The following is a 23,188-nucleotide window of genomic DNA, read 5'->3' on the forward strand; positions in this document are numbered from 1 at the left end:
TGTTGTGTGTGTGTGTGTGTGTGGTGGGGATTGTGGCTGTGGGCGTGGCCCAGTGGGAGTCTCATATCCTGTGTGTGTGTGTGTGTGTGTGTGTGTGTGGTGGGGATCGTGGCTGTGGGCGTGGCCCAGTGGGACTCTAGCTTTCAGTATTCCCTCTGGATCTTGAAGTGGACACATGTCAAGAATAATTTGAATATATTCACATGATAGAAAAATTGGAACACAGAGGAAAGTCTAAAAAGATAGTAGAGGGACACCTTCCACGGTGTGGAGATGATTATAATCCTGTTTGTACTTTTGGGTTGCTTTAAAATGTGTATATATTTAGATAAATATAAAAATTAAGGTTGGGTGCAGTGGCTCATGCCCGTAATCCCAGCACTTTGGGAGGCTGAGGCAGGAGGATCACTTGAGTCCAGGAATTTGAGACAAGCCTGGGCAATGTGGTGAAACCCCATCTCTACCAAAAATACGAAGATTAGCCAGGCATACAAAGATTAGTTAGGCATGGTGGCACACACGTGTAGTCCCAGCTGTTCAAGAAGCTGAGGTGGGAGGATCACTTGAGGCCAGGAAGTTGAGGCTGCAGTAAGCCAAGATCACACCACTGCACTCCAGATGGGATGACAGAGTGAGATCTTGTCTCCAAAAGAGAAAAATTAAAACCAGGCCAGGTACAGTGGCTCCTGCCTATAATCCTGGTTCTTTGGAAGGCTGAGGCAGGTGGATCATTTGAGCCCAGGAATTTTAAACCAGCCTGGGCACCGTAGTGAGACCCTGTCTCTACAAAAAAAATAAAAATAAATAGGTGGGTATGGTGGCATGTGCCTATAGTCTCAACTATTCGAGAGACTGAGGCTGGAGGACCACTTGAGTCTGGGAGGTGGAGGCTACTGTGAGCTTTGATCGTGCCTCTGCATTCCAGCCTGGGAGACAGAGTGAGATCCCATCTGAAAAATATTAAAACCAGGAAAAAGTTACCCTCATCCTGCCCCTTTCACAAGATCACTGTTAGCATTTCATCTTAGCCTCTTTCACATTATTCTCTCCATATACACTTACATATTTGTAATTATTGCATATTAATCACCATTTTGCATTCTGTGTCTTAAGCATCTTCCCACACCATATAGTCTTCACAATGATCATTTGCAACTGCATAGTCAGCATGTGTAATATTCCATTGATAATTTATTTAAAGAGTAGCCTGTTATGGCCAGGCACAGTGGCTCACACCTGTAATCCCAGCACTTTGGGAGGCTGGGGCAGGCAGATCACCTGAGGTCAGGAGTTCAAAAATCAGCCTGCCCAACATGATGAAACCCCATCTCTACTAAAAGTACTAAACTTAGCCGGGTGTGGTGGCACGTGCCTGTAGTCCCAGCTACTGGGGGGGATGAGGCAGGAGAATCGCTTGAACTAGGAAGGCGGAGGTTACAGTGAGCCGAGATCGTGCCACTGCACTCCAGCCTGGGCAATAAGAGTGAGACTCTATCTCAAAAAAACAAAACAAAACAAATAGCCTGTTGTAACCACCTCAGTTGTGGTAGATAATGCTGAGGTAGACTTCTTTAAGTGCTTTGCTTTTTCTTTATCCTGGGACTTTTCTTCGACTTGATCCTTAGAGGTGCGATAGATTCATGGAGACGGCCCCTTCTCCTTGGGTGGGGACTGCTGCAGGGCTTTCTGACCCATGCTTTCCTGTTGCTAGGGTAGGCCTTGGGCCCTGGGGAGGGGCGTCATCCAGCCTCAGGATCTCAGTCTTGCCTTCCTGCCCACCCCAGCCCCAAACAAGTGTGAACTGAACTGCATTCCCAAGGGGGAGAACTTCTACTACAAGCACAGGGAGGCTGTGGTCGATGGGACGCCCTGCGAGCCTGGCAAGAAGGATGTCTGTGTGGATGGCAGCTGCCGGGTGAGTGGTCCCCCAGCCCCTCCCTGCCTCCGGGCTGCCTGGGGGCTCAGTGCGGGTGTTTCCCTGTCCATCACCCACAGGCCCAGGTAGCTGCCATGAGCTTGGTGTCTTCTCAAGTTACCAGAACACCAAGCCCAGCTCCTAGGGTACCTTGTAGGCATCACAGATGCCCTATGGCCCCTCACCTTCATTCTTGGAGAATGCTAGCCCTACAATAAGAGAAACCCTCTGGGTGGCAGAAATCTGGCTAAAACCGACTTCAGAAAAACAAACAACAGGGACAGCCGCAGGTGCATGAATGAGGTGCCACTCGGCTTTCCTCTTCATGGGTCCAGCAGCAGGATTGCGCCTGTTCTTCCCGGGGGTGTGGAGGTGGCCGCCAGCTGCTCCGGACTTCTGCTGTGGCAGCCTGGCCCCTCCCAGAGAAAGGGGGCCTCATTCCCAGGAGTTTCAGCCACCAGGGGTTGGGACTTACCCTGAACCACTCCAGCCTCCCCAAACCCACATTTGGGGAGCTCCATTCAAATTCTGTAGGAGAGAGGTGGCCCCTCAAGGAAAACAGGGCATTATTACCAGAAGGGGAGATGGGAGCTGAGCAGACAGATAAATGGATTGTCAGTCACAGGCCAGTCCCCTGGCTTGTGACTGAATCACTCCTGACCACCCTATTCTGCCTGGGCTGCGCGGGTGCTGGGGTTAGGGTGGGACGGGGCCCAAGGCCTGATGTGGCCATGATGCCACATCATGATGCCCTCTCCCATGCCTCCCGCGTCTCTGCCCACAGGTTGTCGGCTGTGATCACGAGCTGGACTCATCCAAGCAGGAGGACAAGTGTCTGCAGTGTGGGGGTGACGGCACGACCTGCTACCCCGTCACAGGCACCTTTGATGCTAATGACCTCAGCCGAGGTGGGGGTGGTTCCAACAAGGGACTGTTGTCTGCCCCTTCCTTGCCTGTCCCTGCTCTGGCCTAGGCTCCAGGCCAAGTGGCCCTCATGGCACCCGAAGGCTCTGACCATATCAGGTCACGTCTGAAAGGCGCCCTGTGGCCTTTGGTTAGGACCCTTGCCCACTTGTGCAGTCCCACCTCCTGCCACTGCCTGGATGCCCTCCCATCTCTTCCCACTCCCAGTGTGCTCCGGGTGCCCTGAGCCTTCCTGCCGCCCTGGCTTTTGTACTGCAGCCTCTTCTGCCAGGGTTGCCGTTCCCAGCAGCTCGGCCCTGTCTGGCTCCTGGGTACCCTCCCTGCCCCCATTCTGTGCTGCGTGGCACTTGGAGTCCTTGGGGGTCGCTCCTTTCTGCTGTTTGAGTGGTGCCGGAGAAGGGATAGCCCAGCACCCTCAGCACCTGTGTCTCTGCCCCCACCAGGCTACAACCAGATCCTCATAGTTCCCGCGGGTGCCACCAGCATCCTCATCGAGGAGGCTGCTGCCAGCAGGAACTTTCTGGGTGAGAGCCTGGGGTTAGGTCCTGGCAGGTCTGGGGCTGCAGGGGGAGGTGCGGCCATGCCCCCCTGCCGCTGACTGAGGCGGTCTCCTTTGTGCAGCCGTGAAGAATGTTCGCGGGGAATACTACCTCAATGGGCACTGGACCATCGAGGCGGCCCGGGCCCTGCCAGCAGCCAGCACCATCCTGCATTACGAGCGGGGTGCTGAGGGGGACCTGGCCCCTGAGCGGCTCCATGCCCGGGGCCCCACCTCGGAGCCCCTGGTCATTGAGGTAAGTGGGGGTGTGGGAAGAGAGGGCGAGTGGGTGGCTTGTGGTCCCCAAGAGGCTGCCAAGCTCTGTACATGGGAGGTTGAGTGGCTCTGGGCCTGAGGCTGGCAGGGGGCTGTGGGGCTGTGGGGCTGTGGAGGATGTGGGAGTGCCCTCCAGCAGCAAACCCCAACAAGGACTCTCCCATGGCAGCTCATCAGCCAGGAGCCCAACCCCGGTGTGCACTACGAATACCACCTGCCCCTCCGCCACCCCGGTCCTGGCTTCAGCTGGAGCCACGGCTCATGGAGTGACTGCAGCGTGGAGTGTGGTGGAGGTGTGGGCGTGGATGGACCAGGGGAGGGTGTGGGCCCTGTGTGCCAGCTCCCATGGCCATGGGTGAGCAAGACGCAGTCCCTCCTGGGGAGATGGATGAACAGGCGAGAAATCTCTGTGTTATGGGGGTCGCTTTGAGGAAAACCCAGGGATCTGGGGGCCGCCATGAAGGACCCCAGCCTAAGTGAATAGAACCAGAGGGGGCTTCCCCTCTGTCTCATAGGAGACAGACTCCCTCAGGAGCGGAGGCTGGGCCTGGGGTCAGTGATCAGGTGCCAGAGTAGGGCTCTCTCACTCACAGCGAAAACTCTCTGAGCCTCAGTTTCCTCATCTGCCAGTTGGGGATGATGGTGGCACTTGCCTTGGGGGGTCATCTAAGGCTGAATGGGGATGATCTGCGGGGTGAGTGCAGGATGGCGCCTGGCCTGGGGAACACGCTTAGTGAATGTTGACTGGCGTTTCCCTGCCGTGGCCGGGCCTCTGCTCAGGTCACCAGTCCCGCCTGGTGTTCTGCACTGTTGACTATGAGGCCTACCCCGACCACATGTGCCAGCGCCAGCCACGGCCAGCCGACCGGCGCTCCTGCAACCTTCACCCTTGCCCGGAGACCAAGCGGTGAGGCCTTGCCAGCCCCTCTACCCATGATGGGGCCCAAAAACTTGGGTGGGAAGGGAACAGGGCCTCCAAGCTGCTTTAGGCGTAGAACAAAGAGGCGGGGGTCCAGGGCCCCCCACACTGTTACTGGGGTGTGGGAGAGGTGGCAGGTATCCCTGGGGGAGGCAGAGAATGGGCCTGAGCCTGGGTCTGGTCTCTCTGCCCTCTTGTGACCACGAAGTACTCAGAACACCCAGGCTTGGTGGCAGGAGGGTTGGAGAAAGTTCTAGAGGTCCCTGTCTGTCTGAGCCAGCAGAGGGTTTGGCTTGGCAGATGCCGAGGGGTGGGCCAGGGGTCGGGCCAAAGGGCCTGCTGGCATCTGCCATGCCTTTGTTCGTGCACAAAGGACTTCTTACCTGCACCGGCCTGGAGCGTGGCGCCTTGCTGGGGCCCAGCGAGTGTGTGGGAACAGGTAACCTGCAGGTCATAGGCTCCCCGCAGGGCTGGTGCCACCCCGTCACCGCTTGGCCTTGGTGGCAGCGGGCCTCCTGGGATGGTGGCGGGCTTGGCATTGCATGGGGCCACAGGGCTGCTCTCTCCTCCGGGTCCTTGCACCTGGGGCCTGGCAGAGCTGCTCCACGCGTGGGTGAGTGCACCCTCTCCAGGAGCTGCCCCTGACTAAGGTCAGACTGAGAGGAATGGAGTCTGACTGGGAGACAGGGACCTGGTGGGAAGGAGAAGGGGGGATAGCGTTGAGGACTGAAAAGCCAAGGGGGAGGTGCAGGGCTCCGAGTTGTGGGGAGCGCTCAGAGAGCCGGGCCCGGTGGTGGGGATGCTAAGGAGCGCCTGGGTCGTGGCCTTTGTTCAGGCTGGAGGTTCAGATGGGCAGGGGTGGGCATCCTCAGGCCACCTGTGTGAGTGAGGGCTTGTGCCTCTCAGGGCTGGGTTTCTGCCCATGCTCCCGGGCCAGCCTTACCTGATTCCCCCTCCTGCCAGCTGGAAGGCAGGGCCATGGGCACCCTGCTCGGCCTCCTGTGGAGGAGGCTCCCAGTCCCGCTCCGTGTACTGCATCTCGTCTGACGGGACCGGCGTCCAGGAGGCTGTGGAGGAGGCTGAGTGTTCCGGGCTGCCTGGGAAGCCCCCTGCCATTCAGGCCTGCAACCTGCAGCGCTGTGCAGCCTGGAGCCCAGAGCCCTGGGGAGAGGTGAGGCCCCTGGCCCGGATGGGGCTGATGCTGGGCCTGGGCAGCAGCAGAGAAGGGCTGGGGTCTTGTCCTCTGCTGTGGAAACTGAGGTCCTGGGAGGTGAAGCTGTGGCCAAGGCTGGGACCAGAAGCAAGTACCTGGATGAGTGGTCCAGGGCTCTTCCTTTTTCTCCAGGATCACAGGGCAGGGTGAGAAAGGCCTGGGCAGGAAGAGGCTGGGTGTGTTGTTTAGGGGCAAGGGAGGGGTTGGCAGTGTCTAGGCTGCCAGTCATTGCTTCTAGCACCTACATATATTCAAGTTGCAAATGGGTGGAAAATACAAATGGGTGACAACCTCAGTCTGTTGTCAGTAGCCATGGTTCAGGCTGTGTGACCTCAGGGGAGTGACTCAGCCTCTCTGGGCCTGGGAAGGACATGGGTAGTGGGTGCTATCTGCCTTCATGCCAGGCTGGTGGGCTGCTAGCTGTCCGACCTGGCGTGGCTCCTCGGGGCAGGGCCGAGTTCCTGCTGACAGCCTTGTCCTTGCAGTGCTCTGTCAGCTGTGGCGTTGGCGTCCGGAGGCGGAGCGTGACTTGCCGGGGTGATGGGGGTTCTTTGCTCCATACTGCAGCGTGCTCCTTGGAAGACCGGCCACCTCTCACCGAGCCCTGTGTGCATGAGGACTGCCCCCTCCTCAGTGACCAGGCCTGGCATGTGGGCACCTGGGGTCTAGTGAGTGCTCTCCACCCCCACACCTGCTGCCTGACCCTGGTCTCCAGCAGGTGGCTGCACACGAGCGCCGTCCTTGGACCTAACATGGGCCACTGGGCACCTTCCCCTGCCTCTCTCCATGTGGGTCCCCAACCCTAGCCTCACCCTCAGGGTCTCTCTCTCCCACCCGTGGGCCTCAGTGCTCCAAGAGCTGCAGCTCGGGCACTCGGAGGCGACAGGTCATCTGTGCCATTGGGCCGCCCGCCATGCGGAGCCTGCCAGCCACTCAGCCTGTGGATGTGGCAGCCTTTGTAACACACAGCCCTGTCATCTCCCCCAGGGTAAGGACAGGAGGGCAGGGAGGAGCCTGGCCCGACCTCTCTCCCACTGGCTATAAACCCAGCAAGCATATCCTGCCTCGGGGCCTCTGCCTGCACTGTGTCACCCCTCTGGACCCCACTTCTCCCACATCTCCCCCGCTGAACCCTTTGCCATCTGTAAGGCCCGCCTGGTGTGCAGCCCACCAGGCAGCCCTGCTTTCCTCCACTCAGCAGTGGCGTGCACCCTGCCCCTCTGGCCCCCATAGCATGCTGTCATTTCTGTGGGACTCTTAGATTCGTTTCCTTGTGCTGCTGTGGTTGTATACGGCTTGTCAGACCTACCCACTATAAGCTTCTTAAGGACTGGGTCCCCAGCTTCCATATTCCTCGCTATACCCTCATAGAACTTACCTGACACAGTTAGGTACTCAGTGACTGTTTGTTGAATGACTGAGTGACTGTGTGCTGAGGGAGGGAAGCAGTCCAGGAAGGAGTGTCTCCACATGGCACTTCTGCCTCTGTCTTCTTCCCTTCATCCCCGTCCCACTGTGAAAGGAGCCTCACAGGCATGAGGGCCTGCTGGAGAAAGGGCACTGAGGCCGGCGTTTGCTTGGCGTGAGGATGCCACATTGAGGAAGGATGTGGGTGGTGGCTGAGCTGGGATGGGGGTGGAGGGGTGGCCTCCCAATACTGCAGGGAGGCATGTTTGGCCTTGACTCACTTGTGATGGGGACTCTCTGAGCTGTAGGGACCTTGAGGTGAAGGAAGGCAGAATTTCTATGAGACATGTGACAGGTGTGGCTAAGAACCAGTGGCCTCAGTGTCAACAGCAGGCTTGAGTTTCGATCCACTCCATTGCTGACCAGTTATGTGGCCTTGGGCAAGTGCCCCACCTCTCTGATTCTCAGTTTGCCCATCTGTACAGTGGTTAAAAAGAGGGACTTTCCAGACCGTGGTGGGTCATGCGGCACAATGCCTGACCACATGGGGTGCTTGCTAGCTAAGCAGAGGGTGGGAAGGAGTGGTGGTGAGGCCTTACGGGGGAGCTCGGCCTCACTGACCATCCTGAGGGCCCCTGGTGCCTCAGCCAGGGCGTGGTCCTTGGGGCTCACCAGCAGGAGAGCCTTGGACTCCCAGGGGTTCAGATCTCCATGGAGCCAGTCTGTTCCCCAGGGCCTTGCTGGCTTCTAAAAGAGGTGATCTTAAGCCTGTCCCAGCGACTAGCAGGACTCACATAGAAAGGAAGAAAAAGGGCCAGGGAAGTTTAATACCAGCCTGTAATCCCAGCACTCTGGGAGGCTGAGGTGGGAGGATTGCTTGAAACCAGGAGTTCCAGACCCGCCTCGCCAACATTGTGAAGCGTCGTCTCTACTAAAAATACAAAAAATTAGCTGGGTGTGGTGGCGGGCGCCTGTAATTCCAGCTACTCAGGAAGCTGAGGCAGGAGAATTGCTTGAACTTGGGAGGCGGAGGTTGCAGTGAGCTGAGATCACACAATTGCACTCCAGCCTGGGTAACAAGAGTGAGACTCCATCTCAAAAAAAAAAAAAAAAAAAAAAAAAAAAGATTTCACCACATATCTACTGGAGTCTTCCAACCCCAAATTATCATTGTTTTAAATATTCCTGGGGGCTAGGTGCAACTGCTCATGCCTGTAATCCCAGCACTTTGGGAGGCTGAGGCAGGTGGATCACTTGAGCCCAGGAGTTCAGGACCAACCTGATCAACATGGCGAAACCCCATCTCTACTAAAAATACAAAAATTAGCCAGGCGTAGTGGCGGGCACCTGTAGTCCCAGCTACTCAGGAGGCTGAGGCTCAAGAATCACTTGAACCTGGGAGGTGGAAGTTGCAGTGAGCAGGGGCCGTGCCCCTGTACTCCAGCCTGGGAGACAGAGCGAGATTCTCTCTCAGAAATAAAAAGATAGATAGATAGATAGATAGATAGATAAATATTTCTAGGGATTTTGGCAAGATGTAGTCCATGTGGGAATGGAATATTCACTTACTTTATTATTATTTTGAGACAGGGTCTCTTGCCCAGGCTGCAGCGCAATGGTATAATTATAGCTCACTGCAGCGTCCACCTTCTGGGCTCAAGGGATCCTCCCACACCAGCCTCCCATGAAGCTGAGACCACAAGTGCAGGCCACCACGCCCAGCTAATTTTTTGATTTTCTGTTGAGATGGGCTCTTATGTTGTCCAGGCCGGTCTTGATCTCCTGGGCTCAGGCGATCCTCTCACCCTAGCCTCTCAAAGTGCCGGGATTACAGGTGTGAGCCCCTGTGCCTGGCCCACTTATTTTATTCTTTATACCTTTCTTCCATTATATAGTAATCTGCTTATTTTGGGAAATTTGAAGCACACAAATAGAAGGGAAGGGCACCCTGCCTCGCAAGCACTCAGAGCAGCTTTCACGATGAGCATGATTTTGGGGGAGGTCCTACAGGTTTTCTCTTATGTAGCATTAAAAAAAATTCGTATTGTCCTAATTTTATCTACTTATCCATTTGCATTTTCCGACAGTATTTTGTCATGAAAATCTTTTGAAAATTTTAGGGGTGTTGTTTAAATAAATCCATATACCATAAAACCCACCCATTCTAATGGCACAATGATTTTTTGTAAATGTACAAGTTGGACAACATGATAAAAACTTTAAACATGCCAAAGAGTTGACAGAATGCATAGTCAGCAGCCACGCACACACTGTGTCAATTCCACAACTAATATTTTGCTATATTTGTGTTTTCTTTCTTTTTTTTTTTTTGAGACAGAGTCTCGCTCTGTCACCCAGGCTGGAGTGCAGTGGCGCGATCTTGGCTCACTGCAAACCCCGCCTCCTGGATTCACCCCATTCTCCTGCCTCAGCCTCCCGAGTAGCTGGGACTACAGGCGCCCGCCACCTCGCCCGGCTAGTTTTTTGTATTTTTTTAGTAGAGACGGGGTTTCACCGTGTTAGCCAGGATGGTCTCCATCTCCTGACCTCACGATCCACCTGCCTTGGCCTCCCAAAGTGCTGAGATTACAGGTGTGAGCCACCGCGCCCAGCCTTGTGTTTTCATTATCTAGTCTTTTTTGTCGTCGTTGTCTTTTTTTTTTTTTTTTTGAGACCTAGTCTCACTCTGTTGCCTAGGCTGGAGCGTAGTGGTGTGATCTCGGCTCACTGCAACATCCGCCTCCCAGGCTCAAGTGATTCTCCTCCCTCAGCCTCCTAAGTAGCTGGGATTACAGGCACATGCTACTGAACCCAGCTAATTTTTGTATTTTCAGTAGAGACAAGGTTTCACCATGTTGGCCAGGCTGGTCTCGAACTCCTGACCTCAAGTGATCTGCCCACCTCGGCCTTCCAAAGCACTGGGATTACAGGCGTGAACCCATGCTTGGCTCATTATCTAGTCTCTTTCTATCCCTTTGTCTATTCATCCGATTTTTTAAAATATGGAATTTTTTTATGGAGGTGAAATTTACATAACATTCAGTTAACCCTCTTAAAGTGTACAGGTTGGTGGCATTTAGTGTGTTATTTCTTTTTTTTTTTGAGACGGAGTCTTGCTCTGTCACCCAGGCTGGAGTGCAGTGGCGCTATCTCAGCTCACTGCAAGCTCCGCCTCCCGGGTTCACCCCATTCTCCTGCCTCAGCCTCCCGAGTAGCTGGGACTACAGGCACCCACCACCACGCCTGGCTAATTTTTTTGTATTTTTAGTAGAGACTGGGTTTCACCGGGGTCTCAATCTCCTGACCTTGTGATCTGCCCGCCTCAGCCTTCCAAAGTGCTGGGATTACAGGCTTGAGCCACCACGCCCGGCTTAGTGTGTTATTTCAACTCTGATGTTAGACATCCTAGTGGGTGGGAAGCAGGACCTCACTGTGGTTTTGATTTGCATTTCCCTGATGACTAATCATGTTGAGCATCTTTTTACGTGTTTGTTGGCCATTTGCATATCATCTTTGGAGAAATGCGTAAGTTCTTTACCCACTTTTTAAAATTGGATTGTTTGCCTTTCATCAATCCAATTTTTCTTTTAAAGTATGTTCCATTTTTTGTTTCATGTGGCTGGGATCATAACACATGCACATTTTATATCTGGTACTTTTTGCTGAACATGTAAGATTAGCATTTTTGGCCAGGTGCAGTGGCTCACACCTATAATCCCAGCATTTTGGGAGGCTGAGTTAGGAGGATCACTTGAGCCCAGGAGTTTGAGACAAGCCTGGGCAATATAGGAAGACCCTATCACTACAAAAAAAAAAAAAAATAGTAGTCCCAGCTACTCAGGGGCTGAGGTGGGAGGATCACTTGAACCCAGGAGGTTGAGCCTTTAGTGAGCCATGATCACACTACTGCATCTCGGCCTGGGTGACAGAGACCCTGTCTCAAAAAAGATAAGCATTTTCTGTGTGACTGGAGACTTTTGAAGAGTGGCTGGGCGTTTTTTGAAATCCCGGGTGGTGCTCCTTTTCCCTTGGGCTGTCTCAGGTTCCTGGGCCCTGCCTGGGCAGTGGGGTAGAAGCCAGTGCTGGGTAGGGTTGGCCACAGCTCAGGCCCATCCTCTCTTCCTCCCTTTCCATCCCGCATGGACCTCCTGGCTCCCTGCAGAGGTCCCCAGCATGCAGGATGTGCACACCCCTGCCAGCAACCCCCGAATGCTGTTGGGCCCTCAGGAGTCCTCTGCTTCAGGTGAGAGCTTGGTCCCATCCCCACTCACAGCCCTGTAGTATTTGTGTCTGAGTGGATGGTCTGTGGGGGTGTGGAGGCCACAGTTGGGTGCAGCCATGGTGGAGGGGAGAATGGTCCAGGGGACGGAGGAAGGGGGGTCCAGCGTGGTCAGGGGTGGAGGGAAGGAGCCAGGTGGAGGCACTGTGTGTCTTTTGCTTCTTCTTTGTAGACTCCAGAGGCCAGTGGTGGGCAACCCAGGAACACCCCTCAGCCGGGGGTGACCACAGCGGAGAACGAGGCACCCACCTGTCAGCCCTGGGCCCTGCCCCCTCTCTGCAGCAGCCCCTACACCAGCAACCCCTACAGTCGGGCTCAGGGCCCCATGACTGCAGACACAGTCCTCATGGGTGCTGCCCCGATGGCCACACAACGTCTCTCGGGCCACAGTGGCAAGGCTGCCCTGGGGTCCCCTGTCAGCAGAGCAGGTGGGTGCTGGAGACAGGTCTTCCTCCTGCCCCATCAAAGAGGGAAGGTGAGGCCCCATGGGTGAGCCAACATCTCTGGTCAGAAGAGGGCTGGGGTGGGTGTGCACAGCTCAGGAACAGGATGCCCACGCTTTCCTCCCTGGGCTGCCCTGAGCATGGGATCTTGGGGACTTGGCTTCCTGTGGCTGAGCTTCCTGATGTGCCGAGTGGGGACACAAACCCCCACCTTGCTGCAGAATGTCAGCCTGTGGAAACACAGCCTGAGAACTCCGAGAAGGCTCCAGGTGCGATTCTAGCTCTCAGATCTAACCAGGCTCGGGGAACCCGTGGTAAAGGCTGGACGAGGGCCGACCAACTCCTCACAGTCTTCATAACAGCCCCCGCCACGCCTGCCTTGTGGATTGGGTCTGAGTCATCCCACTCCTGCAGGTGTCCTCCCTCTGCCCCTCCTCCTTCCATGGCCTGCCCTGAACGCATCCCCAGTGTGCTATCTAGGAGACTGGGTGCTTCTGAACCCAGACTTTGTGGCCATTGGCCTGGGGGCAGTTCCCAGCTCAGACACATGCCGGCTGTGTGTTGGGTGACTTGGGCCACGTGACTTAACCTCTGTGATCTTGGTTCCTCTTCTGAGAACTGGGAATGATGACAGTCATGATGGAGCCCCCGTGAGGGTGAAGTGCATCACAGTGTGCCTGGCACAGAGCGGGCGCTGGGCACCCTCCCTCCTTTCACCTTGCCTCCTGGCACCTGGTGGGTGGGTGTGGAGTCAATGCTGGGTTCCTTTGAACCCCCTCTTCTGCCCCGTCTCCCATCTGCTTCTGTTTTGTAACCCCTGCTGTGAACTGACATTTGGTCGGACTGGGATGAACATCCCCCTTCTTGGTTTTGTGGGCTGTGCAATTGACGCTCTGCCAGTGATGAGGGGCACAGCCACCGCTTATTGTGTTACGACTGCCCTCCCTGGTAGCTGCTAAGATCCGGTGGATGTAGGCAGAGATTGCGGCACACAAAATGGCCTGCCCTGCACATGGGGACACATCCTCTCCCACCCTGTCAGCCCCCACCATGGGGAGCTTCAGAGCCTGGGTCCTGGGATGCAGGGAGGATGGGTACAGGCTGGGCAGTGAGGGGCTGTGTGATGTCTGCCTAGGTACGGGTGCTGCCCTGACAGGGTATCTGTCGCTGAGGGGCCCCATCACGCTGGCTGCACAAAGTTGTACGGCAGTGACAGCACCAGGAGCAGGCCCAGGTCAAGGGCAGTGGCTTCTACAGTAAGTGTCTGGCCTGTGGGAGGGGAGGAGGCCAGCCCTTGAGCCTGCTCCGTGTCACTGTGACCCAGGATCTTTGCCGCTTTGGCCTCGGAGAAAGGAGGTCCCTGCAAACCTGCTGGCCTGGGTCATCCTCTGGAGGGCACCAGGCTTCAAAGATGGGCCTGGGGCGGATCAGGGTTTCATCCAACATTCTCCTGGCCTCTGGTCTCCCCTGGGCTGGGGTTCTGGCCTCTCCTTCCTGCCATCCTCCCTATGGCAGCCCAGAGTCCCCAACAATGGCCAGATCCATTGCCCACTTCCCAGTCATGGGTTTCCTCCCCAGGTCCACAACACCCACCAGCCCCAGGCCCAGCAGAATGAGCCCAGTGAGTGCCGGGGCTCCCAGTTTGGCTGTTGCTACGACAACGTGGCCACTGCAGCCGGTCCTCTTGGGGAAGGCTGTGTGGGCCAGCCCAGCCATGGTGAGTGGACGCCCCCTCTCCTCCTCGATGGGTAGACTCTGCTCCCACCATGCCTCCAGCCCCCACCCAGAACCAAGACCTTCCTACTGGCTCAGTTATTCATTCCTTCCACAAATGTTGATTGAGCACCTGCTAGGTGCCAGACCAGAGAGCAGTGCCAGAGTGTTCTTGCATCTAGCAGTTTGAGCCTGTGGCCTTCTGGCTGCTTCTGGGAACTGGGGAGGGTGGGAAGTGGGAATCCCAAGGGGCTGGGATGCCAGTCTCATGCTTGGGAGTCAGCCCCTTCGAGGCAGAGCTGGTGCAGGGCAGTTAGTGCCGGGATGGGCAGGAGTGCCCTGACCCTGCCTGGAATGTGTGTGGAGTAGCAGGAGCTGAGTGCTAGAGGGAGGGTGGGGGCAGGGAGGTCTTTGAGGTTGCAGCCCTGGATGAATGAGTAGAGCTGCTGGGAACCATTGCGAGGACCTCAAAGGCCAGGCTAGGGCTGTGGTCAGGGCTCGCAGGAGGCACCCATGGTCATGTCTAAATGTGGAGAGGTGGGTCAGGCCATGCTGGCGAGGGCTGCTGGAATGGCAGGCTGGGTGCTGGAGGTGGGCTCAGTGGCCAGTCAGTGCCGCATCCTGGGGACAAGGGCAGGCCCTTCCTGGGCATCTTTGCACGCCCTGGGTGGCTCAGGCCTGTGTCCCTATCACAAGCTAAGCAGGCAGGTTCACCTTCTGGGCTCACTTTGCATGTGACTCCAGGTGGTCTGGTGGCAGGAAAGGCCAAGGGTCCAAGGGAGCTGGCCCAGGGGGCCCTGGGCCTGACCTCCCCGAGGCTCTAGCTCGGTGGGTGAAGGCTGCTGTGGCACCAGCCCGGGGCAGGTCTGCACCGTGGACAGACTGGTGGAAGTGTCCTGCATCCCAGGGCCAGGTCAGGCCCCCAGCCAGGGGTGTAGACGTGCTTTGTAAATGGGGAAAGGCCTGCTTCCTGAGTCGGAGGCTGAGGCGATGGAGGGTGCAGCCTTAGTACTGGGCACCTCGGTGACATACATCACACCTGTGCCCCGCAGCCTACCCTGTGCGGTGCCTGCTGCCCAGTGCCCATGGCTCGTGCGCAGACTGGGCTGCCCGCTGGTACTTCGTTGCTTCTGTGGGCCAATGTAACCGCTTCTGGTATGGCGGCTGCCATGGCAATGCCAATAACTTTGCCTCGGAGCAACAGTGCATGAGCAGCTGCCAGGGATCTCTCCACGGGCCCCGTCGTCCCCAGCCTGGGGCTTCTGGAAGGAGCACCCACATGGTTGGTGGCAGCAGCAGTCCTGCAGGCAAGCAGGAACCCAACCAGCACAGGACAGGGGCTGTGGTGCAGAGAAAGCCCTGGCCTTCTGGTGGTCTCTGGCGGCAAGACCAACAGCCTGGGCAAGGGGAGGCCCCCCACACCCAGGCCTTTGGAGAATGGCCATGGAGGCAGGAGCTTGGGCCCAGGGCCCCTGGACTGGGTGGAGATGCCGGATCACCAGCGCCACCCTTCCACAGCTCCTCCTACAGGTAAGGCCTACCTTCCCCAGGTAGACGGGGGGTTAGGACACCCAGGCCAGGAGTGCGCCAGCTGGAGCTAAAACCTGAAGTCAGCCGGCCCTCCCTCCCCATCTCTAACTTCTGTTTCTCCTGAGAGCCCTGCCTGGTGGGCCTTGTTGCCATCATTCTACAGATGGAGAAGCTGGGGCTTCAGAGACTTGAGGCTACTCTGATGTCTAATAGATATCTGTACAGATGGGGGCTCCGGGGTTCTCCATCAGAGCTCACTAATATACCCTGGGGCCTGTCTGGCCGGAAAAGGTTATTGGCTTCATGACTTTTGGCAAGTCACCCAACTTCTCCAAGCCTCAGTTTCTTGACCTGTAAAATGGTGGCATTACCTCCTGCCCTGTATACATCACAGGTGTGGGTTCTGGTCAAGATGACTCTTGGGACTGGGTCATATTAATGAGGGATTTGGGAAGGTTAAAAACAAAATTAAAAACGTTGTGTTCCACATGGGTCGAGCGTGTGGTTTAGCCCCCACATGAACCCAGTGTGTGCTGTCCCTCCCAACCTCTCCCCAGCCCCTGGGCTTTGCACCTACCTTGTTGCCGCTACAAGAACAGGTTGAGGCAACGATCCATGGGGGTACTGGGGGCAGGTTGGGGAGGGTGGATTCCTGAATCCATGGACTTCTGGGGCTCTGCCTCCCATAGGGACCCTCTAACCCCGAAAGTGCCTGTGACAGGATGGGCCCCAAGCTGTCTGCGTGGAACACACTGCTTAGGGCGGTTCTGGTCCTGGCGCTCACGCCAGTCAGCAGATCTTACTTCCTACCTCTCCAGGATCAGCTTGGCAGGTGTGGAGCCCTCCTTGGTGCAGGCAGCCCTGGGGCAGTTGGTGCGGCTCTCCTGTTCAGACGACACTGCCCCGGAATCCCAGGCTGCCTGGCAGAAAGATGGCCAGTCCATCTCCTCTGACAGGTGGGTGACAGTCCCCCCACCTCCTCTGACAGGTGTGACAGCCCCCCCCACCTTCCCTGACAGGTGTATGTGACAGCCCCCCAACACCCTCTGACAGGTGTGTGTGTGACAGCTCCCCTACCCCTTCTGACAGGTGTGTGTGTGACAGCTCCCCTACCCCCTCTGACAGGTGTGTGTGACAGCGCCCTCCACCCCCTCTGACAGGTGTGTGTGTGACAGCTCCCCTACCCCTCTGACAGGTGTGTGACAGCGCCCTCCACCCCCTGACAGGTGTGTGTGTGACAGCCTCCCCTGAAGCATTCCCCAGGCTTGCTTGGGGTGGGAGGGTGCCCTGTGGACTCTGATCTCCTCTGGCAGGATCACTGAGGCTGAGGGAAGACTCCGTTGACTTTGGGATCCCAGAGCTCATGTCCCCCCACACCACCCCACTTAGGCACAGGCTGCAGTCCGACGGCTCCCTGATCATCCACCCCCTGCAGGCAGAGGACGAGGGCACCTACAGCTGTGGCAGCACCCGGCCAGGCCACGACTCCCAGAAGATCCAGCTTCGCATCATAGGTCTCTGTCCCCACCCACCCACCAGTGCATTCTCAGGGGCCCGAGTGGGAAGGCCAGGATGGGGTGCCTACACGAGGGCTGCCTCACGCTAGAGGGACCCAGGGTGTCTCCCTGAGTCAATTCCTCCTGCTGGCAGGGACCACCCTGTAGCCCTCATTTCTCCGTAAGTCCCTGCTGGTCTCATGGCCCACCCTCCCTTCTACTCCCTTTTCCCCACAGCTCACACCTTGTTTCTCCTGGCCTCATGACAGGGAATGACATGGCCGTGCTGTCTGAGGCTGAGCTGAGCCGCATCCCTCAGCCCAGGGACCCAGGTCAGGACTTTGGCCAAGCGGGGGCTGCTGGGGCCCTGGGGGCCATCCCCTCTTCACACACACAGCCTGCCAACAGGTAAGAACTCTTGCCCTCCCCATGCCAGGGCCAGGGCCGGGGTCTCAGTGGGTGAGGAGGGGGAGGTCTGCTGTGACCAGGCCTTGCTGGCCCCTGCTCAGGGCTCTGGGAGGCCAGGCCTAGAAAAACAGGGTTCCCAGAGCTGGGCCTCTTGAGGAGGAAGCTTCTGGGAACAGTTCCACAGGCTCAGGACTCAGGAACTGAGGAAGGGAAGGGCACACAGAGCTAGAGGGCCTGAGCCGGCTTCTTTGGGGAGCGTCTTGAGCTGGCCTTGAGGAGTGGTTCAGTTTACAGGGGGGATGTGGAGGACCGGAGGGGGTGCCCAACTCAGAGACCTAGTGGCAAGTGTGCGGGATGGGGGGTGACAGATGGGGATCCTGGCTGGTGGCTGAGTCTGGCCAGCCATGGTGGATGGGCAGAGGGGGTGGTGGTGGTGGGGAGGCAGCTTTAGACTTCACCCCAGGTAGTTACTGAGTTTCCTAACCAGAACGAGGCAGGGGATTTTAGGAAGCTGAATCTGGCTGGAGAGGGAGAGGGGGCCACCAGGCTTGTGCAGAGGTCCCCATGGGAGTGGGCGGGGGCAGCGGCAAGGGCGCCTCATGCTGTGGGCTGCTTGTTTGGCAGGCTGCGTTTGGACCAGAACCAGCCCCGGGTGCTGGATGCCAGTCCAGGTCAGCGGATCCGGATGACCTGCCGTGCTGAAGGCTTCCCGCCCCCAGCCATTGAGTGGCAGAGAGATGGGCAGCCTGTCTCTTCTCCCAGGTTTATTTGACTCCTCTCCCCTTCCTCCTATTCTGCCTCCAGCCCCACCTTATCCTGTGGAGGCCACCGGGGAAGGGAGCTGCTGGGCATCATCATGGCCAGTTCTCAGCCGGACTCCAGGGCCTTTCGAGAGATGGAGCAGCTGGGCAAAGGGCTCCTTGGGTTGGCTAACATTTGAGTCTCTGGGCCTTTCCAGAATGTGGTTAGTGGACAGAAATAAGAGGCCAGTTAACAGAGGTGATGGCAGAAGGAGGAAATGGAGTCAGAACACATTCCCAGCTGTAATCATAATCGCTACCCTTTACTGAGCGGGCACTGAGTGTGAGGCTTGTTCTCTATCAAGTGACCTGCAAAAAAGGCCTATTGATCAGCTGCTGTTTTCCCGCCATTTTACACACAGAAGCTTAACATCACACAGCTTATAAGCAGCATTTGAGCCCACTAAATGAGTATAGCAAAAACTAGAAACCCAAATCGAACTTTTGTTTCAGAAAACTTGAAATGGTTTATATTGCGAAGCTTAAAAGCCAGACATTTTCGGCCGGGCGCAGTGGCTCACACCTGTAATCCCAGCACTTTGGGAGGCCGAGATGGGTGGTGGATCATGAGGTCAGGAGTTCAAGACCAGCCTGGCCAAGATGCTGAAACCCCATCTCTACTAAAAATACAAAAATATCCAGGCGTGGTGGCACATGCCTGTAATCCCAGCTACTTGGGAGGCTGAGGCAGAATTGCTTGAACTCGGGTGGCAGAGGTTGCAGTGAACTGAGATCGCACCACTGAAAGCGCCAGCAGCTACAGGTGTAAAGTCTGAGGCCAAATGGTCCTTCCATCAGACCCCACCGAACACTAGGGGATGCTTAGCCTCTCACCAGGGACCTGGAAGACCTTGTGTTCCCTCCCTGACCCCATGCTCGAGGGACAGAGCTGGAGGAGAGGGGAGGCTCCTTGGGCTGGAGCCAACTGGCTGTACTTGGTCCCCAGACACCAGCTGCAGCCTGATGGCTCCCTGGTCATCAGCCGAGTGGCTGTGGAAGATGGCGGCTTCTACACCTGTGTTGCTTTCAACGGGCGGGACCGAGACCAGCGATGGGTCCAGCTCAGAGTTCTGGGTAAAGTGGCAGTCCTGAGTGGCCTTTGAGGTCAGGTGGCATGGGTAGGTCAGGATCTTCATAGTGGCTGACAATGACTTGTCCTTGTCCCCAGGGGAGCTGACAATCTCAGGACTGTCCCCTACTGTGACAGTGGCAGAAGGTGACACCGCCAGGCTGTTGTGTGTGGTAGCAGGAGAAAGTGTGAACATTCGGTGGTCCAGGTAAAGGCTCTATTCCAAGCCGTCACCACCCCCAGACCTTCACAACCTCCGGTGTGGATGTCTGCCTTTCTGCCAGGGATGTCACTGTCACCATTGCTTCCATTCCGGCTTCCAGGCCTGGTGCCAGGGGACAGGGCTGCAGCACCCTCATCCCTACAGAGCAAAGCTCTGTAGGGCCACTGACTCTCTGCTGGTTGGGCTACACTAGGGTTTCCTAACCTCAACACCACTGACAGTTTGGAGCTGGTAAGTTTTGGTTGCTGAGGGCTGTCCTGTGCTTTGCAGGATGTTTAGCAGCATCCAGGGCATCTACCCACTAGATGCCAGGAGCACCCTCCCCAAAGTCATGACAATAAAGAATGTCTCCAGACCCACTGCCAAATGTCCCCTCGTGGCAAAATCTCTCCTGGGGCTATGAACCATTGGACTACATTCAGCTTTGGGGATTTCAGTGGTCTTTTACCCCAGATCAATCGGTTTTATATTTGTCCATTCATTTAGTAGACATTTTTTGCCCCCTCCCTCCCTGTAATGTGTCAGGACTAGGCTAGGTTCTGGGAATCCTGGGGTCACCTGAGCCCCAGGCTACTCTCAGGCAGATGGCCCAGCATCCCAGGAGCTCCAGATGTGTTTTGCTGTAAGTGCCCTCTGTGCACAGAGGAGTGTCAAGGAAGGGGGGGCCAGGAAATGACTCTGGCTGCACCATAATAGCTAAGGATGGCAAAGGATGTTCTTGGTAAAGGAAGCAGCAAATGCCAAAGGTGGACACTGAGAGAGGACACCAGGATGGGAACCGGCAATGCACTGGCCAGGAGAGGTGATGGGGTTGCAGAGGGCATCTGTGTCTTGTGTGGCTTCGAGCCCAGGGAAGGCAGTGGGAGCTGCTAGAGGTTTCCCCACTGGTATGCTCAGTCCAGCCGTCCCCTGATCAGCTTGTCAGGCCTGCTTCTCCACGTTGGCCTCTCCTGGATCTTTCCAGCAGCAAACATGCATAGAACTCCCCTCTTCACAACCACCTTCCATTGAGCCTCTATGTCCCTGCAGACCCTATGCTGACATAGTGTCCCCTTTACAGCTGTCCATATTGATTGCCTCTGCCTGTTCATCTCCCTACTCACTTCCCAGGGCCTGCAGTGGGGCCACACATTGGCCCCTGCTCCAGGACACTGTCCTGGCCAAGGTCACTGCCTGTCTCCCTAACTCCACTGGACACCTTGCAGTCTACGTGACCTGTAGTGTTGTTCTGCTTGCCGTATGCTGCTCCTTGAAATTCTCCCTTCCCTTGGCTCCAGGAACCACTGTCTTCTGATGTGCCTCACGGCCTGTCCTTGGTTTCTTCCTGTGTGACTTGGATCACCTCATAGACATGCACTTCGCTGAGTCAGTGCGATGCTGACACACTATCTGGGTCTGGACTCTTGAGCTCCACACCTCAAATCTGAGGCCTCCTGCTATCTCACAGGCACCTCAAATTTGAAATAGCAGAAAATAACCTCATCATTCACCCCAGCCTTGGATCACCCAAGGTTGGAGGGGCACCACTGTCACCCGCTTAAGCCAGAAACCTTGGTCATTTTTGATTTCTCCCTCTCCTCCACCTCTTTGCCCTCAAGGGATGGGAATGGCTGACTCTAGAATGGCCTTTGATTACCTCTTCCCTCTGTCTCCCAGGCCTCCAGAGGCCCTTGATAGCTCTCCCAGTGTCCTCTCTCCTCCAGGAATGGGCTACCTGTGCAGGCTGACGGCCACCGTGTCCACCAGTCCCCAGATGGCACGCTGCTCATCTACAACTTGCGGGTCAGGGATGAGGGCTCCTACACATGCAGCGCCTACCAGGGGAGTCAGGCAGTCAGCCGCAGCACCGAGGTGAAGGTGGTCTCACCAGGTAGGAAAGGTCTATATCCAGGGATGGGAAGGGCATTCCCCTGTATATTTAATGGTTCTTGAGGGCTGGTTCTGCAGTCTGAGGGACTCTGGTTTGAATCCTGGCTCACTCTGCCAGTTGCTGGTAGTGTGACTTGGGACAAGGGGCTTACCTTCCTGAGCCTCATTTTCCTCCTCTCTACAGTGGGACTGCTCTACCACCTGAGAGGGTTGTAATGGAGATGAAGGAAATGACGCTCTGCTGGGCCCCTGGAGATAGCTTAATAGACATTAATGCATGCAGTACATTCAGACTCACCGATTTTGAGACATATGCCTGCCTGGAATTTCATTATAAAACTTAAGGTAGACCACTTAAAATCTGTCCACTGTAATCAGGGTGGCAAAAAGTTGGTTCTGTGACTGAAAAGTGCCTTTATGGCCATTTGACCATATAACCCAGAAAGGAAAAGGCAGGGATTATCACCACCATTTTACAAATGACAGGTATGCAGAGAGCCTAAGTGGTGTTTCCACTGGTCACACAGCAAATGAGGCCCACCTGGGACTAGAGCTCATGTCTTTTGACTCCCCATGTTTTTTTTTCCCCACAAAATTACTATACTTGTACCTAAGTGGCCTCTTACTTGCATCATTTGATATTTGATATTGTAGCCTTACCTCCTCTAGCTACTACTCTATCATACTTCAACAAATCCAAATTGCCTGTAAGATGCATTATTTTTGGACCAAGAAAAAAATACTGCCACTGAAATGACACAATTCTGATACCATCAGTTAGGATGCAGACCAACTTGAGAGATGTGAAAATAAGTCCATATCAGAACTGATGAAACAGACTGTGGCTCAGTGTTCATACTTACAAGAGATATGTTCAAATAAGCAAGAGGGAAAGGGGGAAAGGGCTTTGCTCACCCCCCACCCAGCCTGTGCTTCCTTGTGTCCTTGGTTTTTGTTCACTGAGGGACTGAAGACAGAATGGTACCTCGGGCCAAGCTGCCAGTTCTCACAGGCCTGATATAGACCTTGGTGGAGTATGCCAGGCTCAGAGGTGCCAGGACCCTTCCTGCCTGGTCTTCTGGGCATTCTTGACAATCAGGGCTGTGGCGCCATGCCAGGAGCACGGCTACACTAAGAGGGGCAGGCCTGGCTGCCTCCTGGCTGCCAGGCTGAGGGTGGAGACTGGCCAGTACTAGAAGTTGAAAGTCTGTGGCTGAAATGTTGCTTTGTGAGTGGAATTGACTTGTTGGCTTCCTGTCTATGATCTCTTTAGGCAGCAATTGGGATTCGCCTCCCCAGGGCCCAGCTCAGTGCTTGGCATCACTAGGTGCTAGTGTTGTGGCAGGAAATGGTACCCAGCGGCTTCTCACTTGTTGCTTGGCGAGCGGGAGGGAGGGTTACAGGGTTCCTTCCTGCTGCTTCGCCAGCCCGCCGCCTTGACCTCTGTCCCGGGCCTCGCTCGGCCCACGGTCTTGCTCCGCCCACTCGGCCCGGCAGGCTGTGCTCCGCTGGCGCTACCTGCCCGGATCCACGCCCGTGGCGGCTCCGCGCTGGGTGCTGACGTATAGACAAGAACAGGGTGGAGCCGGAAAACTCGGAGATGCCAGCAACGGCGGAGCCCCAAGGGGGTGTTACAGGGGCAAATGTTCCCGCCCCTCGCAGCTTGGTGAACGGGAGCGTTACAGCCCGTTCTTCCCTCCATTCCCTCCTGCTTGCTGAGCTACAAAAGCCGCAACACTCAGATACTTGGTGAGTTAAGTGCCTGCCTGCACAATGATGGAGTAACCTTGGCGGAAGCACCACACTGCAGGGACTACTTTTCACCTGTATCATGTCCAGAAAATTGACCTTGTCTACATAATAACCAAATGAAGGCTCTGAGACAAAGCAAAATGCAGATTTTTCACATCTTTTCACATCTCTCAAGTTGGTCTGCATCCTAATTGATTGTTTCAGAATTGTGTCATTTCATTGGTAGTGTTTTCTCTTGGTCCAAAATAATGCATCTTACAGGCAATTTGGATTTGTTGAAGTATTCACAGTGAGAGAACTGTTAAGAGGATCTAGACATTATGTTTGCGATTAGCTCCAGATGGGATTATATGGAAAAAAAAAAAAAAAAAAGAGAGAGAAACTTGCCTGATACCTGGTATGTGTGTCCCAGGT

At 55.9% G+C, this 23,188-nt stretch overlaps 1 protein-coding gene across 1 annotated transcript in view; it reads left to right on the plus strand.

Annotated features, from left to right (window-relative positions):
- Window positions 1–23,188, plus strand: part of PAPLN (papilin, proteoglycan like sulfated glycoprotein) — a 39,028-nt gene that overhangs the window by 11,530 nt on the left and 4,310 nt on the right. The window contains 22 exon segments of the mRNA XM_017882798.1: window positions 1,785–1,915; window positions 2,700–2,823; window positions 3,283–3,363; window positions 3,461–3,633; window positions 3,823–3,946; window positions 4,434–4,560; window positions 5,536–5,743; window positions 6,271–6,453; window positions 6,633–6,740; window positions 6,743–6,773; window positions 11,355–11,435; window positions 11,644–11,899; window positions 13,050–13,170; window positions 13,493–13,631; window positions 14,680–15,157; window positions 15,976–16,113; window positions 16,547–16,671; window positions 16,923–17,061; window positions 17,686–17,823; window positions 18,808–18,935; window positions 19,030–19,138; window positions 20,857–21,023. Coding sequence (XP_017738287.1) covers window positions 1,785–1,915; window positions 2,700–2,823; window positions 3,283–3,363; window positions 3,461–3,633; window positions 3,823–3,946; window positions 4,434–4,560; window positions 5,536–5,743; window positions 6,271–6,453; window positions 6,633–6,740; window positions 6,743–6,773; window positions 11,355–11,435; window positions 11,644–11,899; window positions 13,050–13,170; window positions 13,493–13,631; window positions 14,680–15,157; window positions 15,976–16,113; window positions 16,547–16,671; window positions 16,923–17,061; window positions 17,686–17,823; window positions 18,808–18,935; window positions 19,030–19,138; window positions 20,857–21,023 — 3,309 coding nt within the window.

This window comes from Rhinopithecus bieti, unplaced genomic scaffold, assembly GCF_001698545.2.
Source record: "Rhinopithecus bieti isolate Rb0 unplaced genomic scaffold, ASM169854v2 scaffold_13259, whole genome shotgun sequence".
NCBI classification, from domain to species: Eukaryota; Metazoa; Chordata; class Mammalia; order Primates; family Cercopithecidae; genus Rhinopithecus; species Rhinopithecus bieti.